Source organism: Mastacembelus armatus, chromosome 24 (assembly GCF_900324485.2).
Source record: "Mastacembelus armatus chromosome 24, fMasArm1.2, whole genome shotgun sequence".
Taxonomy (NCBI): domain Eukaryota; kingdom Metazoa; phylum Chordata; class Actinopteri; order Synbranchiformes; family Mastacembelidae; genus Mastacembelus; species Mastacembelus armatus.
Window position 1 is genome coordinate 3,147,717 of NC_046656.1, and position 19,745 is coordinate 3,167,461.

At 39.8% G+C, this 19,745-nt stretch overlaps 1 protein-coding gene across 3 annotated transcripts in view; it reads right to left on the reverse strand.

The window, feature by feature from the left end:
• Nucleotides 1-19,745, reverse strand: part of bach2b (BTB and CNC homology 1, basic leucine zipper transcription factor 2b) — a 97,134-nt gene that overhangs the window by 33,075 nt on the left and 44,314 nt on the right. For 2 of the 3 annotated variants that reach the window (XM_026318721.1, XM_026318720.1), the window contains exon 2: nt 3,681-3,935. In XM_026318721.1, coding sequence (XP_026174506.1) covers nt 3,681-3,923 — 243 coding nt within the window. In that variant the 5' untranslated portion in view covers nt 3,924-3,935. Of the gene's footprint in view, nt 1-3,680; nt 3,936-13,710; nt 13,782-19,745 lie in introns of those variants that run through there. The other variant, XM_026318722.1, reaches the window with a different exon arrangement.

Sequence of the window (19,745 nt, forward strand, 5' to 3'; positions counted from 1 at the left end):
ATGGAAAGTTTTTGTTAGAAAGTTCATTAAAATGAGTAAAAAATAGGTGCTGAGCGCTATAAATACTCTTAGTTTCACTATAATGTTGAGAGAAATGCAAGTGTCACCTGCAACAGAAACTCAGACATTCTTGGTGCTGTGCTTGTAAACCTCTCCCTGACAGTGGATTAAATCAGACGGTGTGCATCCTAATCCGCTGCCAGTGCAGTTTACAGCACTGACGAGACACTAGGGAGGACATGACCCCACCACTACACTGTTAAAGAAACAACAAGCTTGTGTGAAGGCTGTTTGTTTCCGACAAAACACATAATTAAACACAGAATTTTTCAAGGGTTCAGACTTTCAGCTGTGTGTTTCTCATCACCAAACATTGGCCCAGACCAATAAAAGTCTGTATTTCTTTCATTAAGGGTGACATTCACTGCTTAACTGTGCCACATTTGGAGGTTAAATACAAGGAGTATAAACACGGGATCATGCTACAGGCTGTCTCCTGGCAGGCTGGCTGCTGAAGGTGTTTCTCTGCCCAGCCTCTCACACTCAGACAAAGACACTGCATCTTTTCTATCAGCTTACAGGATGAGATGTGTCCTTGTGCTGGCAGAGAAAGAGAGACCTCCTGCTGGGAGGGGCTTTGGTATTAGTGCCAGCACTCCCACCGCTCATCACTCCTCTTTCCACCTTCCTCTTTATGTTCCACCAAACAACCCCCATCTTTAAAAAGGCAGATCTCAGTCCCTGGCTACTCGCTCCTACCATCTGTCTAATAGGCTGTATGTGTGTGATGGTCTCTGTGTGTGAGGCTCCCTCTCTTTAACTGGCATTGCACAGGTCAAGCCTCAGACTGTTTAACCTAAAGTAACAGAGGGATGTCACTCACCAATTGACCTAAATTACCACAAGACCATGATATTTCCCTGTGTCAAACTACAGCACACATGGAATGTGGAGTTCTAAGGATAATTTTCAGGTGGATACACTCCTCATTTCTAAAAAGGGTGCATATTTGTGTGTTTGTCTGCTTTTTGAAATAAAAATGTGCTGTTTTTCCTGGCCCATGACTAATGAAAGAGCTGGCAAACAGGAGGTGGTTTGAGGTCTGTGAACCAGAGCCCTACTGAATCACAGCGCTGCCCTCTGCTTTTTTCCAGTACAAAAATTAGGAGAAGGCAGAAATGTTAGCTGATGATACATCATCTTCTGGAGATGTCGCCACAGCAGTCTGGAATCAATCATTCCAGCCAGTCAGAACATTCCCACACTGGACATGTATGAAGTCTATGAACGGTTATCAGATTCATTCATAGTGACAAAATTATTCAGTTATTTGAGTACTACTGTAATACATATTTTTACTGCAAGTTTTTACTGACTACTGTCAGTGGATTCTCTGTATCAGCCTCTTGTACTGGAAAACAAAGACCAATCATGAGCTGACAGCAGTCTTACATGACCAAAGACTGAGTCACACCTTTGCACACAGTCCCACAGCTATGACTGCTCCTCTCCATTGGAGGGCTCTGAAATTCTTCTCCCTGTCTCCTATTTGTGGCACTCTTATTCCTATGAATCCTTGTTCTTCCAATTTCAAGAATTACAAATGGTGTACAGAAACAATGTGCGTGTGTGTGTCTGTCTGTGTGTGCACATGTGTGTGTATGAAGTCTGAAGTGAAGTCTCCATCACCCAACATGAATGACATGCTTTTCTGCTCCTTACTGAGATAAAGCAAGATTCTTTTGTTCCCATGATGTGATGTCAAACAAAGCTGCTTGACGAAACTAGCTGTGCCTCTGCAAGCCCACAATCACATTAGATACAGATGATGTCACCCACACCAGCCCCGCCTACTCTAGCGGCAGTGAGGCCATGACACAGGAGTGATGTATTTGTTAACTGTCTGGATATATGGGATATGTTGCCTTTGTTGCATATTTCATATTTCATCTGTACCAACCCTCCCCCTTTTCCCCAGTGGCAGCAAAGGCTTTTCTAATTTGCCCTTTGGCAGCCTTCAGTAGCTGGGGAAGGAGTACTTTCCACAGTCGCAGCCATACACATGAAAGTCATTGAAGTGGTGCTAACCTAACAGAGCTAAAGGCTGCTGCTCTGAAATGACACAGAGCATTGGGGGCTGACCAGACCCATCCCTCTACCAGCATCACAGAGAAGATGACGTGCAGACTTGAGATGGGGATGTGTCAGCATCCTTCAGCCACTGACAGTAAAGCAGAGGAGTGAGATTGGAACAAAAAAAAAAAAAACAACTTGATGGCCCACATCTGTGAAATGACATTTCTTCATGCTGCACCTGTGAATTGCCAGGATATATGAAGAAAAGTATAAAGTGGTATAAATTTAATTTAATATATGTCCTTCGTGACACAATACAATACGTGAAACAATAAAATTAACTGAAATACTGTCGCATTGAAGAGAGCTGGACAAAGACGAGAAGGACTGGTTCAAACCTCAATGGTAGTTACTTTCACTCTTGCATATTAAAATAGAAAGTCATTAAAAGATGTTACTTTCCACACTCCATCTCACACCTGAAATTCCCAGTAGCTCATGCATTATTCACGTGAGCAGCGAGTGAATAAAAAGGAGGCTGAATTGAGCATCCAGGAACCTTGCCCAGCAGACATTCTTTGAGTTATGGAAAAGCTTTTGATGCTCATTTTATGTAAGATGACAATCTGGCAGTGTCTTCTTCTTTCAGGAAGTTTTTGTGAAAAGCCAAGGCACTATATGGAAAGTATGCCATTTTTTACACCAGTACATGTGTGCATATGTGTATGTTCAAGTGTTGGTGTGTGACATCATTGTGTCAGAGGGGTACTTTCAAGTGGAGGACCTCTGAAGGGCATGGCAGAGTGGCAGAGTGGCATGCTGAGGCAAGGAAAAGTGTGCTGTAGAGTGTGGCTGAACCTTATCAGTGTCGAGCGTGGGGTTGTGTTAATCTCACTGTGAAGTGATACCTGCTACCGACAATGATATCGGCAACAGCTGACAGGTGCTAATTGGGAATCACAGCCATATAGGCCTATTACTGCACTTTCTCACACCTTTGTGTCTTTATCCTCCAGTGAACAACAGAGCAAATTAAATCATTGACATCATCATCTAACCATAATGGAAAAAGAAAACAGAGTAGTAACAGTATCCTCTTGTAATATTACACTACAAATCGATTTTTATGTCCTGCTTTTGTCTGTTCAACACTATTTATGACAGACAAGTTTGACAGCAGGCCCAAGTACATAGAACTGAAAAAAATGTGACTTATGGTCTTCTTTTAGCTTGTTTCTTAAACAGGACCAGAACTGAAAGACAGCAACTAAAAGGAATCTTTTTATTTTTTTGGTTGAATCAAATAAACTGAACTATGACTGTCAAAGCTCATTTGAAAAGCATTTTATTCAAAATATATTTAAAAGATACCAGTGGACAAGATCATATGAGCAGCAACAATTCTTCTCCTGGGAGCCATTACCAAAAATGATAAAAATATTGTGGACACGGCCTGGTGTGTTAATGCATGTAGCTATAAATGCAGTGTTTTGGTGTGGAGATCCTGGAAAGTATTGCTTTTGTTTTGGTGTTCAGGGGAGATTTAACATTGCATTGTTTAAAAGCCACTGAAACGGTGTGTTTGAACGGTGTGGTGAACATACCTCATCAGGAAGGCTAACAACCAACCCATTCTCTGCCTGGCCCACCAGTGCCTGGAGGAAATACTCGCTGCAGGCAGCCAGCACGGCCCGGTGCCCACGGAACTCCTTGCCCTCCACCAGGACAGTCACATCGCACAGGATATCCTGCTTCCGCTGGTCGTTGAGGCAGAGGAGGATATTGGTACAATGAACAGTCGACTCATACACATACATGGGGGCTTCAGGCTTCTCATCCACGGACATTCCGCTCACGCCCTGAAATAGAAACACAACAGAGGGGGGTCAGCTTACAGCCCGAGCCCAGTGATCACATACCGCAGGGCTGACATCAGCCCTGGTGGTTGGCTGCAGTCAGCCTCATGATTCAACCTGACTGCTGAAGCCTGCCTGACTGCTGCTCTTTGCTTAATATTTTCACTCCCACTTTAAAATTTAAAAGCCAGCAAAATGTTGTGGCACAAGCTCCTGCACACATACAAAACAGTCTTCACATTTCTGCTTACACATTTTCCAGTGCCCTTTCAAATGCACATGCACAAATGTTACATCAAAAAGAAGAAAAAAATGCATAACATAGAAAGTGGAGGCCAGTTCTGTACTCTAGGAATAGAACATTGGCCGAAATACCATGAGGGCATAAACACAAGTGAAGCTTTTTCACAGGAAACACCAAATTAATAAATACATTTATTTATGATACCACACACATGGTGGGCACTATGTTAGATTGGTGGTTAGCGCTGTTGCCTTACAACAAGAAGGTTCCTGGTTTGAAACCTGGCAGGGGCCTTTCTGACTGGAGTTGGCATGTTCTCCTGTGATTCCTCCCACAGTCCAAAAACATGTATGTCAGGTTGATTGGTGACTCTAAATTGCCCATAGGAGTGAGTGTGAGTGTGTGAGGTTGTTTGTCTCTATGTGGCCCTGTGATGGACTGGTGACCTGTCCAGGGTGTACCCCTGCCTTCCACCCAAAGAGAGCTGGGATCCCTATGTCCCTAAATAGGATTAAGCAGGTATAGATAATGGATGGATAGATAATGCACATATAATCAAAACTGACTATCAAAGTGTGGTTGTGATAGGTGTAATATTTTAGTTTGGGACAGAGTGATGCTAATTGTTTAGGCAATGGAAAGTTTATTTATATAACACAATTCATACACAGAGTAATTCAAAGTGCTTTACAGAAATAAAAGACACGTTTAAAAGTACATAGGCAAGAATCAAAAAAAGAAACAGCAAATAGTGAAATTAAAATGAAAGGAAACTGAGTGCAGATAAATCACTTTCAGTTGTCATATGTTATATGACACGCTAAAAGGAAAGGTTTTACCCATATTTTTTTTTTATCAGTCTTTTTATCTGTTTCCCCACATTTTGACCTATTTCCTCAAAAGTATTTCAACAAGATGTTAACACAGGCTCTTTTTAAAACAGTATTAGGTAAAAATGCAGCAGCCAACTAAACTAAATTTATTTTGGCTTTTGTGCTCTAATTTTGCAATTTATTAAACCATTAGGGAGCAAAGTGGCCAACTGACCCAGCTGCCAGGACAGTCGCCCACCATGCCTAGTTGATAATCCATTTATGGATTTACAGTACCTGTAAGAACAGCTTCACAAAAAAAGGCTGGATGCTGTGATTTCTAGACATTAACCCACTGTAATTAAATTCCAAGGTACATTAAAATAAATTGTTTTAAAGTCTTATTACCACCTGTGATTCCAGCTATGTTGCCTTGGCTGGACTCATAGTAAGTTGGTGTGTCTTCACACAACACAGCTTTGGGAACCTAACAGCACATAGCTCTGATTTCCCTGCCCAGACTTTCAAACACAAATGTTTTGGCACTATCATTGCATAACTGGCCTCTTATTTCAAATTCTCACATGTCGTGACCATCTACAAATCAGATCACCTATACTCAAGTCAGCTGCTCAGTGACTGCATGACCTTTGTATGCCTCGAGTTTACGAAGAACTTCATACTGGATAACAATTTAAAGAATTTCCACAAAAAGCAACATGTGACAATCAAAAGAAAAGAGTTTCCACCCACAGAGTAGTGTTTTTGTCCAATCAGGTGCAAGAAGGGATAATGCTGATGTCTCAGTAAAGGACAGCAGTTGTCAGTGACTTTCTATCGTCTGTACAGCCCACAAAAACTGACGTCTCACACAAGCAAATACGTACTGGGCCTAGACCACAGTGAGGGAAGTGAAAACTGTGGGCTGGCCTTGTGAGGCTACACTGTACTATAAATTGCATTAAAATCCTTTAATATCAGGCCATTTGTAGATTCAGTTGTTTACCTGTGGCAGAATTATAGTATTGGTGGGGGCAGGCTACTGCTATAACATTGAGTGGGAGCTGTGTGGAACAACTGTGTCAGTCCAGACTTCTCCTGTGGTTCTGGCTGGTCCAACTGTTGTAGAGTTTACTTATTTCCACCAAACATTGCTCAGCTGACTTCCTAAGATAATGGCCTGTTTTCCAAGAATTATGTTTCTGGATGCGGTTTTGAGGTTTAGAGCAATCTAAACATGCTATTTCTACCATCCAGTGTGCATTTACTTCAGTTGTACTTCAGATGGTTTGTAGTAGTGGAAGCAAAATGCAAGGTTCGGACAAACACACATATGCGCACACACACACACACACACACGCACACACGCACACACACACACACACACACACACACACACTTTGTCCACGCATTCACAGGCAGGCAGTCACACAGAGATAGACATACCCAGACACACACACCACAAAATAGCAGGTTGTGGCAGAATTACGATTAGAAGTGCTGATAGATGCAAAAGATTTTTCTTTTTCATTTTTTTAAACTTCCATAGTCATTTGTTGACGACAGCTCTTTCTGCCATAATAATACTGATGGCACTAATCTTCTAGGTGAGTTGCTAACATTACTGTGTAGATCAAAAGTGCAGTATGATGATTATGCTCCAGTGGAGGACACAGTTGACTCCTGGGGTGTGCCTGCTGATGTGTGGAAGGCTGATGAAGACTAATGTGGCTGGAGACCAGTGCACTGTTGTACTATACTCTAATACATAAGCTATGTAAGATGTAGCTGCAGGTAACACACTGTATGTTCACCTGTCATTAACACAGCCTTCATTTGTGAATGCAGGCTCAGTAGCACCTGCTGCTGCCCAAATGTTGTCCTAAGTTTGATGGTATGCAAAACATGTGGAGCAGTCACATTAATCTCAAAGGGAAACTGCAGACTCACAAAAAAGTAGAAAAGGTAACCAAATCATATACACAAGCTAAACAGACTACATAAAGTATAAAATACAAATAAATATTATAGATTAGAGATACAGATATAAGCATAGACTATATGCTGGAAAATAATACTAAAGTACCTAAGTACGGTATAGTATTATCTGTAGTAGTATAGTAGTATAGTAGTATCTGGACATGAATATTTACATTTTCTTATACTTCATAATTTGACTTTAGTACATTTCAGAGAAAACTATCATACTTTTACTCCACTACATTTATTTTAGAACTTTATTTACAAAAAAATATTCCAAATATAAAATATGCTAATGTTAGATGTGCCACTGAATGCTTTGATAGATCAAGTATATTTGTCTGCTAATATGTTTTTTACTGAAGTTAAATTTCAAATGCATATTTTTACTTGTAACAGAATATTATTACATTCTAGTATTTATACATTTAAATAAGTAAAGGGTCTCAGTAGGTCTTCCACCACTGAGAATACTGTGCTGATTATATGCTGTACAATAATAGTGAAATACTATAATTTAGTTACAAATACACCATTACTGTAACTGTAATGCTATACTGTAAACCTAATTCATGACATGTATGCCATTTATTATCTGCCCACAAACATCTGTAGTGTTAGTTATATGCTTAGTCTTTATACTAAGCTATGCTTATGTTAAAGGACTGACTCCAGCTCTGTACTTAATCTTCTCAGAGGCCATTCCCCAAAATGTTGATCTATATAAGAAAGACATATTTGCAATGCATTGTGGGTAAAAAAAAAGCTTGCCAAACTAAAAAACACAGGCAAATAGAAGTAGCAGACATGAAAATGTTTCTGCAAGCTTACTGTGACATTTGTTACAAAGCCACATATACTGATGAGTGTGAGTCTTGTTTCCTTCTTTTTTCTTGGTTATCAACAGGTCACAGGCGTTACAGATTATTACCATGGAAACCCAGCTGAAAGACCATAGGTGGTAGGTGATATAAATCCATCTGCTTAAAATCAGTCAGTCTTCATTATCAGGTATTGGTCTATTATAAGAACTAAAAGAAGACTGGACTAACTGGGCTAACCAAGAAAACACTGCATTTACAGAGGAACAAAAAAAAAACCAAAAACAAAACACATTTAACCAATCAGCAAGTTAAACAGGATGAGCAGCAGGATGTTTGAGTCAGCTTTGGTCTCACTATATCATATGACGTGGTCTTGGTTTGGGGAATTTCAGTAGGAAGGGTTAGAGGGTGGGGTGGTAATGTGTGACAGAGTATCACAATGTGCTCTGTGATGTGTGTCCCTTCTCTCAGAAGAATGGTGTGTAGGGTGTATGGAAGAATGAGGCAGGGCTGGGCCATGAATGAATTATGTAAAAAAGAAAGGGTACCTAGCCCCCAGTGGCAGAGTCATGATCACTCCTGTCATAATTAAAGTTTTCTCAGAAGTTAACATAGATGTCTTTCATAAATAGTATTTTTTGTCATTACCTATTGATTTATTAACATATTTTGTAAAGACTAGCATTGTTGCAAGACAGATTAGTGCCTCAAACAGAGGGGGCAATGAATCAGAATGGAGCAGAATGAGCTCCACTGGCACATTCATGAACACCTGCTGCAAATGACGCATTGCTGCAAAAAACAAAATCACAGACACGAGGCCAAAAGTGCATCTTAGTGTGGGACAATCATTTTAACTCCACAGAAATTACTGGGATGATTTTATCCAAAGGAACATCTACACAGCATGATTGTGACAAAAAACAAATATACCCTGTGACTCTTATAGCAAACAAGGTTAGTTTAACTGCTGCTGCTAAATTCTAATAACATTATCCAATGAGCCAGTACAATCAGAGACTTACATGACCACTGTGTCACTGTGCACAATTAGAAGGGAGGGCTCCTGCCAGATGACTGTAATTATGCTGAGGAGGAACATGGTTTTATTGGAATGATCGAATTAGGCCACAGCAATGAATGCCCTTGGAGCTGCACAAGGCGGGAAATGTCAACATGGACAGTGATGATAATAATAACTAGATAACAGTACGGGCTAACCCAGAGTGTGTAAAACACACACCAGTCTGGTTTATGTCAGTGTTTGTAAGCAGAATAAATGCAAACAGAAGCCTCGTCAGCCATAGCGTAATGTATTTTGAAAACAACGTTCCGAGGTTTCATTTCCTCAAGGGAAACTATCTACTTCCCCATACCATCAGATTAGATTTTGTATTGGTGTTAGACATGTTGCCATGACAGTTACTGAGGATGTTCATGACCCAAATGGAATGAACCCCTGATCTGGCAATTTAGCGTTGCACTTCCATAAGGTTGGGTAGCTCACAAAATACATATTGAACATAAAAATAAAACCGAAAGGAAGCAGCAGAAGTTGAAATAAGCTACCACCTAGTCCCACCCCAACTTCTGCTACCAAACCCGAACCCAGTGGATCCTGATAATATATGTGTTTATGGTTGGGCTTAGCCCATTTGTTGCCTACAGCTAGGGGCTGAGATCTCTATCTCCAATTGTGACAGTAATCAGTATCCATTCATATAATTTAATCAATAGATATGCATTGCCCAATGGGAAGTGCAAACATGATAGGTTTAGATGATGATGATGAAATAACTCACCAAGGGCATTTGAATACTTTTGTATTGTTGCACATCAAGGGCTCTGTTTACTGTATCAAGATGGCAAAATTTGGGAAGCAATCATTCCATGGCATTACTCTGGTGTGCTGAAGAACAGAGAAATTATAAACATCACCTTTAAAATCCACAAGTTTACAAAAATATGGTGGAAAAACATGTAATATTCATATTTTCATATCGACAATGGTGTCATAATCTTCAACACATACATTTTAGGCATACAGCCCTCTGCATCATACATTTATGGCACCATAGGAGGTCTTGTTTAATATTTATTGAAAGGTGGTGTTGATCATACCCAGGATGGTGCTTCTCTGCAGGTCAAACTGCAGAAATCATCAGAAACCTTTTATTGGGTCATTAGGAGCATTGGATGGGGATATCGGGCACAGGGATCAATTAAATAGGGATTACTGTATCTCTGCTATAATAAAAAAATGTTACTGATGGTGAATTCAGACCTAGAGCTCCCAAGTTGCTGCAAATGTCTTTTTGGCTATTACACAATTATAGCCCTCTGTTTCTTCCAGCCTATTTCTTCACACATTTAATACTCTGGTCTGAATGTTAAATATTGCTATGCTATGATTGTTAATGTTTTGTAAACTATAAACATATAATAATGTAGAAACCATGTGAGTTCAATTCTGGTCCAAGTTTCTCTATTTCTATTACAGTGCAACTTTAGTGGAATTATTGGGCTGTCTATGGGCTGACGCAAGTCTCTGACCTCTAGCTTATCATGGTGTTGCAAATCCATATACTGTATATCATTAAATGTGCAGTGTCATCAAGACTAAAAACAATGCTGATTTTGTTCCTGAAAACGACATTTTCTAATTTTCTAAATCTCAATGTTATTTTTCATATGCAGCAGTTTTCCTGTAGGTGCAATGCCAGCACCATAGGGCAAATGCAGTATTTTCAAAATGGCTCTTCCTATACTGTGCAAAGGTTTGAGGCACTTAAAACACCGGTGATGCTTTTAACATTAATGCCAATGGTATGGCCTCAAGTGATGGAGTACTTAGTGAGTATCTCTGGCAACAGAAGCCCGAAGCGGAGGGAGAGGAGTAAGAACCATCATGGCAGGACCAACCCCTGCACGGGTATGTGTCACCGACAGATAGGAGAAGTGGCTGATATCGAAAAGTCCTACCAGTGGCTGGAAAAGGAAAGGAAAGACAGCACAGAGGCACTTATCATAGCAGCCCAAAAACAGGCCCTGAGCACAAGATCAATAGAGGCTGGGGTCTACCACACCAGGCAGGACCCCAGGTGCAGGCTGTGCAAAGATGCCCCTGAGACAATCCAGCACATAACAGCAGGTTGTAAGATGCTAGCAGGCAGGGCATACTTGGAACGCCATAACCAAGGCTCCAACAGATCCCAGGAACAACAGCAAAGCTCTCAGTTCAGAAGACCGCAGTGCTAGGAACCCTCAAACTCCCAGGCCTCAGGTAAGAACCCGAGATTGAGGAAGACACACATATATCACCCGTAGGGGTGAGAAGGAAATTTTTTGTATATATATATATATATATATATATAGTTGTCATGCTTAAATTTAAGGACGTAACTTATGTAATGTACACGATGATCTGTAAGGTGAAAACGACCAACAGAACTTTCCCATAGGTTCCAGTAGATGAGTGGGGACCTACTGACCAATAACTGTAGTCTGAAGGGAAGTCCAAATGGGCTATTGAATAGCATGACAACATTCCAAACGGGTGAGCTGCTGCTGCTCTTCTGTAGATTCTGGCTCTCCCAGTGTTTCTGCCTGTTCGTTTGCTCCCAGACACTGCCCAGATCTGGGCTCTCTGGGGGTCAGACTATCTGCTGCAGGACACGTGGTTTTTCTTGTCCCTGAAAATAGTTCTTCATGAACTGTAATGCATACTTTATGAGCTTGTTGTCCAGAACAGTGGGATGAATCTGGGATCACCTGATGGTGTTGCATGATAAGAATCTAAAACATCTAAACTGCTAAAAAACACTTTTGCACAGTGCAAACAAATAATACATATTTAGGTAGGGGGTTGTTTTCTCTAGAGGAGAAGCATGCATAGGTCCAGGTTTTAAACCTGTACCTGTCCCAGAGAGGCAAACTAGTTTAATGCAATTAACTCAGAATCAAATTCACTGTTACTTTATGTTACTGATGTTTAACTGCCAGAGTTTAGACTTGTGCTGTATGTCAGGAAAATAGATCCCTTAGTGTCAAACACAAATCATTTTGCTCACATACCTAGAGCCAAACTATTCTATTTTGCTGCCAGCATTCAGCCAACACTTCACAATTCACAAAATAAATGATTTCTAAAGCAGAAACCAATCTTAGCAACAGGAAGGAAGGCCTCTGCATTGCAACACAAAATCCAACGTGACTTGAAACACAAAATCTGACAGTGAAATATTTTTCACATTTTTAAGATTTTTTAGTTTCTTCACACCTTGAAGAAAGCATAATGAATTTTCTGATAAATAAAGAACATCCAAGAATACCCTCAGTGTTTTGCACCAAAACAAACAGCATGATATCATCCCAGCAGTAAATTCCTCTAAAGATAAAATGAGATTAAAGTGACCGTTTTTAAAATGGGGCTTTCCACTCTGACCACAGAGGCTGAGGCTCCTCATTCTCTACACTGATAAACTACATAGTCTTTCAGAAGGTCATTAGGGTGCTGTTATTGATTCTGAGATAATGTATGCAGAGAGAGCCATCTCTGAGAAATGGGCAACTGATGCTCACCAGGCTCTGCTGATTACATACTGAGGAATGTGGAAGCATAATGAGTTTCCTTGCTGTGTTTGATCACACTGCACAGACATGTGAATAATTATTAATGCACTTTCACTCTACAACAACAGTGACTTCCTGAAGTATACACCATAAAAATCTATTGCATAAAAAGACAAAACACGAAAAACATCACACCTGATGAATGTGAACGATAAAGTTTAATGACACTCTGCAAAGTTCAAGGTAAAATCTGATTGGGGGGGAGTCACATAAAAGACTCCATCTAGAATCATTATGGTCAAGTCCATCAATGATTGAATCAAGTGCTTTCACTCCAGTGAGAAATCAATATTGTCTCCCTGTGCTTTGATTGGAGGAATGAGTGAAGACGGCATGGAATCAATTCCTGAACTGGAAAGCTTGACAAAGATGGCATGTACAAGATACAAATTAATTCCAGAAATGTTGTAAGGATCTAATAAAAATATCTGTACTTCCTTAATGCAAGGTCCATCGAGCATGGACTGGTGATTGAAGTAACTGCAAGTACCTCTGGGTACCACGAAGCTGCACCCAATGCTGCCTTTGCACGACACTCATGAATGGCATTGGCTGAGTGAATAAGGGGGTTTGCAAGCTCCCGCCCCAGAATGCACTTGTGTAATGACCAGCTTGCCTCCATTTACAATCAATCTATTTAACACTAGAGTGGCAGCAATGGAAAGGTCCAGGCCATGACATCAACCACGAGTTAATATGCCAATCACCAAAGTATTAGAAACAATTAGTGTGGAGCAAAAGATGCATGACAGCTGGATTACACATTGACAAACTCATTATCAGCCCGCATTGGCATTGGCAACAGAAGGGAGAAAATGAAAAATCTTTTGTTTCGCTCTTTGTGATCAACAAAAAGCCATCAAAGTGCAGAATATTGAAACAGTGGTTAGCATTCTTAAGCAACTGTTTGAGGAGAGGACTGTTTTCTACACCATGATTAAAACCTGTTGTATTTGCATGCCTTGCACCACTTTCTATTATAATAACACTAAAATGCTATTTATAGATGTGTCTTGCTGACTAATCACTGTTGAAAGACCAGACCCTCTCACCTTGAAGAACAAAATCAAGACAAATAACAAAGAACACCATGGAGCACCAGGGTGCTCTAAGTGGCCAAATCATTTTACTAAACAAAGACACATATGGTATCAAGGACTTACCAGGATCACTGAAAGACTACACATTACTTTTATTCCTTAAAAGTCTTTGCCTTCCATCCACTCCATCACAGAAACAGAGAAAAACCAAGCCAAGTATCAGCTGTGAGTGTGTGTTAGCATTACCTCAGAAAGGCATCAGCACAGATCCAGTCATTCTGTTATTCCAGTCTTTGTATTGACAACCTCCTAATGTCTCTCACTGTATGTTACCAACAGCATCTGAGCCTATCAGTGACTGTGGGTGGTGAGTATGACTGAGCAAGTGAGGTATGTGTGAGTGTGTGTGTGCTAGTTGTGTATGTGTTTGTGTGATTGCATGCCAGAGTATTTTGGGCCCTGCCTGCTTAAATGCAGCCTGCATGAATCATGACTTCCCACATAGTAGGTCAGTGAGTGGGGTGAGTCATATTGCTGTCTTATATGGTAACGTGCTGCACATGTGATAGAAACACTAGGGTTATCTATAGACTGGACTGTCTGTTATAACTGTCTAAAGCAGAGTCGCCCTGTCTCAGCTCACCTCTCTTTATTTACTCTCATCTTTGATATGTCTGAATATCTTTGGCATTTGTGAATAAGAGTTTCAGTTTTAAATGTTCTACCCATAACTTTGGACTGATTCAACACAACACGTTTGATTTTCATTTGATATAGCCTCAGGCTTAACCACACAGATTTTTGATTATGTTCCTCCTTTATGCTTGACCTTAATGCTTACAATGACATGGTACATACAATAATCTGTTTATCTAAACCTCTTCCTGTGTGATTGGCTGAATCAACAAGAAAACAAGCTTGATGCAAGAAAAAAACCACCTGACAGTGAAAACAAAAAACTCAAAAAAAACAAACAAAACTCACCACCAGGATCCTTTGAAAGATTGTGATTAGGATATCTTGAAGGTTTTCCAGCAGCAGCCAGAGAAGGAGTAGATCCTGTGCTAATTAGGCTGGTGTTTTACAGGCCAAGGGGCTGCTAGTAAGAGTGTGCCCAAGATAATGTACTGAATTATTAATAGGGTGAATAGATGCAAATGGAGTGAATAGTAGGGCAACAGGGTTGAGGTGGAAGCCTTAATTTAAAACAATAAATTTCTTGTGTGCATGCATGAAGTTAAATTTTAACCACCATTTTGACAAAAAGTTCATGCTCTGAGCAGTAATGGAAAAAAGGCAAGGGGAAAAAAAGTCTCTCCACAGGAAAGAGTTGACACAGAGACATCGCCCACGTCAGAACCTTCAAAAGCCACGTCTGTATGCATGTGTGTATGTGTGGGTGCGTGTGCAAAGCAAAGTGCGTGTCTGCGTGTGTGATCATGTGTGTATGTGTGAGTGGGCTGGAGGGTACAAGTGTGTTGATATGGCAAAGAAAATACGTTTTTCACACATTGCACTTGTGTGTGTGAGACATCTCAAGTTTTAAGAATACATACAAGTGCTTTGGTTGTTGTAGCAACATGCAGAAATGTGCAAAACCAGAGCAATGGTATAAATACCCAGCTGAGATCAGATTCACAAAGTCAGGCTGTAAGGAATATGCATGGCATCTACTGATGCGACTGACTGTAAAAGAACCTTGATGAGCATCTTTAGCATGTCCAAGCAGGACTCCAGGCTCACACTTTTTAAATTTGTCATCATTTATTTGTTTTTATGCTGTTGGAACACTTTATTCATCAGTTTTAGCTGCTGTGAAATACCACAGTCAAGGCTAGAAAGCCATGCCCTCTAAAATTAGTTTCAACTGTTCACAAACAAGAACTCTGCAGTTTTGCTCCACAAAGTCATACAAGTGACTCTGCACACAGCTGCCATTGTGCATTTCCTCTTCTGACTAAAATGCCCAGATCATTTGAAATTTGCACATTCATACTCAAGAGCCAGGTAAAATCTGACTGAGATCAAAATCTCTTTATCGACAGTGATCTGGCCAAAGAGGGAGCAGAAAACCAACATGACTGAGAAAAGCATATTTATGCATTGGCCTATAGGGAACTTGTCCATGGATGATTACATGAAATTACATAAAAGTTCAATTCAGTTCAGTTCAGTGGTTGCATCTGTATTCATACTCAGGAGAAGCACAGAAAGTGCATCAAAAGCCAGATCAATCTTTTCTTCAGTTATTATTTTTTTGTTCTGGGCTATAAGCTGAAAACTGTGGTAACCTGTAGAACTCCAAAACTTACTCCGAAAGGGACCCAAGTTTGATCTGATCCAAATTGTTGTTGACATAAACAGCAACAATTGTAGCATCATGATATCATGGTGTCAGAATATATACTTTTCTCCTGTAAAGTTTATGTCACATACATTAGTGTTGGGGTATTGTAATGCTTAAAATTCAAAGGCAGAATGGAGGGTGAGAAAAGCTGTTGCAGAAAAAGTACATCACATTTTTTTTAGGGGAATGTGACCTTAACCATAACCACTACTCAACTAATGCTAACTCTTACCAATGCTTGACTAATCCTAACCACAACCCTAACCCTAACAGCAGCTTAACTACTACTCCTAACCCGAACCTTAAACCAGGTCATCATTCCAGAAGAAGTGAAGTGGACTGTGATACCAGTTGTCCTGCATATAACAAGAGTTCTGACATGCAGGTTCACTACTGTGTGAATAACATTTTGGTAAAAAAGAAAGAATCATGACAATACCACAAAGCAGACACAATAATGGTGTGAGCATGTGGTTAGTTTTGGCTAGCTGCACAAGTTTAGATAAGGTTAGAGTTAGGGAAATGAGGCAATGCCAAATATGAACTCACAGTACACTAACCACCACTTTCTCTTTAAATGCATGATTAATATTTAGATGGTTATCCTCTGGCAACTGAAAGCACATGGCACATGGGATGTGTCTTTTCACTATAAACCACAGTTTCCCCCTAACCTCAACTCTAAGTGTTTTACTAGCCTACACCTAACAAATGCAATGCAGGACAGATTATAAGGTCTTGACATTGAATCTCTGTTTTAGCAGTGGAAATATGTCTGCAGAACTGACTACTAAAAATCGCAATGATAGTTGGTATCAAATGCTCGATTGTTACTTTGCTCTCCTCAGTCTTTAATCTAATATTTTCTAGTTTTTAAATTTGAAAATGTGTAATGAATTTTTCTTCATTGGAAAACCGGAGTAACACACTAAAAATAATACAGTTCACTATTGTATCTGTAACAAAAGTTAGAATGTGAAAGAATAAGTTCATTGTTGCTTACCATTTTTTTATTTTTAGCTTTTTTATAGCTATCACATGACTGAAGTTCCACACTTAGTTCACAGGATGATAACTGCAATCTCTATGATATCAGAACAAACTTCTTGTGCTAAAGAAGACTTACTGTGATAAAGGCTGTTTGCGTACTTTTCCTGTTTCATTACTGTTATTCTTTTTGTTATTTTTAGTCAAAGTACAGAACAAGATTTACTCATAATCCCAGCATTGTGTATGATATGACTTTTAATGACAACTGAGATTAAGCCAAATGCTCCAAAGTGTCTACACTTTTCCATAAGGTAGGACCAGGCTCACTGTAGATATTACATTATATTATATTATATTATATTATATATATTGTGAAATTGGTGCTAGTGTAATGACTGGAGATGATGCATTGTGATCGATCAGTAACAATAGCCCTGGTGAACAGTTGCTGTTTCCACCTATCTCCCCTGTAACTGCTCTATAATCTGAAAGCATATTTTTTCACTCTTAGTACATACAGCATGTATCTGTGGTTACTTTAAACGCTGTACTCACTTCACAGTATTTGGTGAAACACAGCCATCATAATTGTCTGCAAGAGTCTGCAGCTTTCACGCAATGCAATCATTAGTCAGCTGATTTTACTGATTGGAATGCATCCTAACACCACCACTGCACCAATCCAGGATTGTGTAATTTAAACATGTGCTTATGTTACAATGTTGTAGATTGGAAGATTCCCTGAAATACACAATTTACAATATACATATACTATACAATATCTACTGTAAAGGACCAGCACAGATAATGTAAATAAGTCAGTTAGAGCTATCTAAGTACATCAGCCTAAAACACGACTGCCTTAAAATCGAGTGTGAGTGCACAGAATGAAAGGTTATGGTTTCAAGTGTGTGCAGATGTGATACAGTGTGGTTTAGTGGCTTTTGGGCAACAGTCATGATGACTCATCCTGAGAAGAGAAAGTAGTGCTTATTAATTGGACCCCTTTGCATGCCCTAGCATCACAAATTGCACTGAAAATAATAACATACAGGAACATTAGCGATCACTGCATCAAATTTTTGGTTTTCATGTAATCTAAAATCAATCATAAATACATTTCTAAACACAATGCATTTAAGCTTGATTCCTTAATATTCCTAAAAAACTACACCTGCGAGCATGCAATTAAGAGATTGTGATGTTGTCCATCTGTTACAGACAGAGCATTTCCAGTTTCTGTTTTTAATTGTGCAACCTATAACATCTACTTTTTTCTGACATAGGCTGAAAAAAAGAACTCTCAGTCATAAAAGCCTCACTGTGTAATTACTGTGTTCATATCTAACCTGTCATTTATTAAGAAATGGGCGGCCAAATGTGTCAAATAGTCATAGCAATCTGTCAAACACAGTGTTGCAGTCTGACTACTAACCTTTTCATGCGCTTGTGACAATGGTACAAAGTCAGACCTAAGAACCTAAGAAGAAAGAAATAAGATGAGATAAACTTTATTCTTCCCTGAAGGGAAATTCAGGTAGTGTTGTAGTTAATTACTCAGTCAGTAGTGAGAGTAGTCAGTAGTCAGTCATCATCGACCGTTGTCTAAGGTGTTGTAGAGCCTGATGGCACTGGGGATGAAAGATCTCCTGTATGGTTCAGTCCTGCAGCTCAGTGAGGTGAGTCGTCCACTGCAGCTGCTTCTCTGCTCCATCAGGATGTTGTGAAGGGGATGGTCAGTGTTTTCCAGGATGGTCTCTACCTTTTTCTGTCTGCATCTCTCCACCACAGCCTCCAGTGAGTCCAACTTCATTCCAGTCACTGAACCAGGTTTTTGCACCAGTTTGTCCAGCTGCCTGGCATCCTTCTCTTTTATGCTGCCTCCTCATCAGACTGCAGCATAAAACAGCACACTTGCTACCATAGTTTGGTAAAACGTGCAGCATCTTCCTTCAGATGTCTAAGGACCTAAGCTGCTGCAGTGGTGGAGGAGTAGATAAAGGGGGAGACATTGAGGAAGAATGAGGTGGTATGGCTCGACAGGCTGGTGCATTTGCAGCAGTGTCAAATCTGTTGAAGAGAGTTCATTGGCTCTGTCCACATCACCTACTGGTGCCTGTTTTTTTTATACCCAGTGAGTTGTTAATTCCCATCCATACGTCTCTATTTGTCTATTTTGTTTTTTTAGTCCTCCTTAGCCTGCATTAATCTCCTCTTCATCTCATGTTGGACATGTTTCAGCCTTTCTTTGTCTTTAAATGCCTGCTTTTCTCCTTGATGTCACAAATGATCCAGGATTTCACACCCTTTTCTTGACATTTTCAGGAACATGTTGTAAATTGCAACATGTTCTTCATTCTTCCTCACATCCTTACTTTGTTTACACACAATATATCAGAGTGTGCAGTGAAAATAACATCTGCTAAAACTAACTGTCTAACAATACTAATCATCACTAAATTACCTGGTATTATACAAACATGTTCAGTAACATTTAATGTAGGAAATATAACAAAGGCAGCTGTATTTAACCATAATGAAGTGATTGGACAGGTAAGGGGAATATTAATAGAAACATGACTCAGACTCAGATGGTTTTCTATTCACAGAAGTGGTTAGTAATGCAGTCTCTATGCAGTTTTCACTACCTTTACTTCCTGGATTACATTCCAAGGTGTACAAAAGATACAGCCCAGTAAATAATCAGCAGTAATGTTTGTAGGACAATAGACATTTACAACCTATCCTACAAAGTCACCGCTGCACTTTCAATCAGCCATGATTGACCATTATGTGTGATTCTAAAGGTATGTATACGTATATGTAACCATGTGATTCACACGGGGGGGGTTACTCATATGCAAATTGTTACTTTTTAATTGATTTACAGCTAATTTCCTTTCAATCACTGTGTGAATCAATATTTTTCATATTAACAATGGAT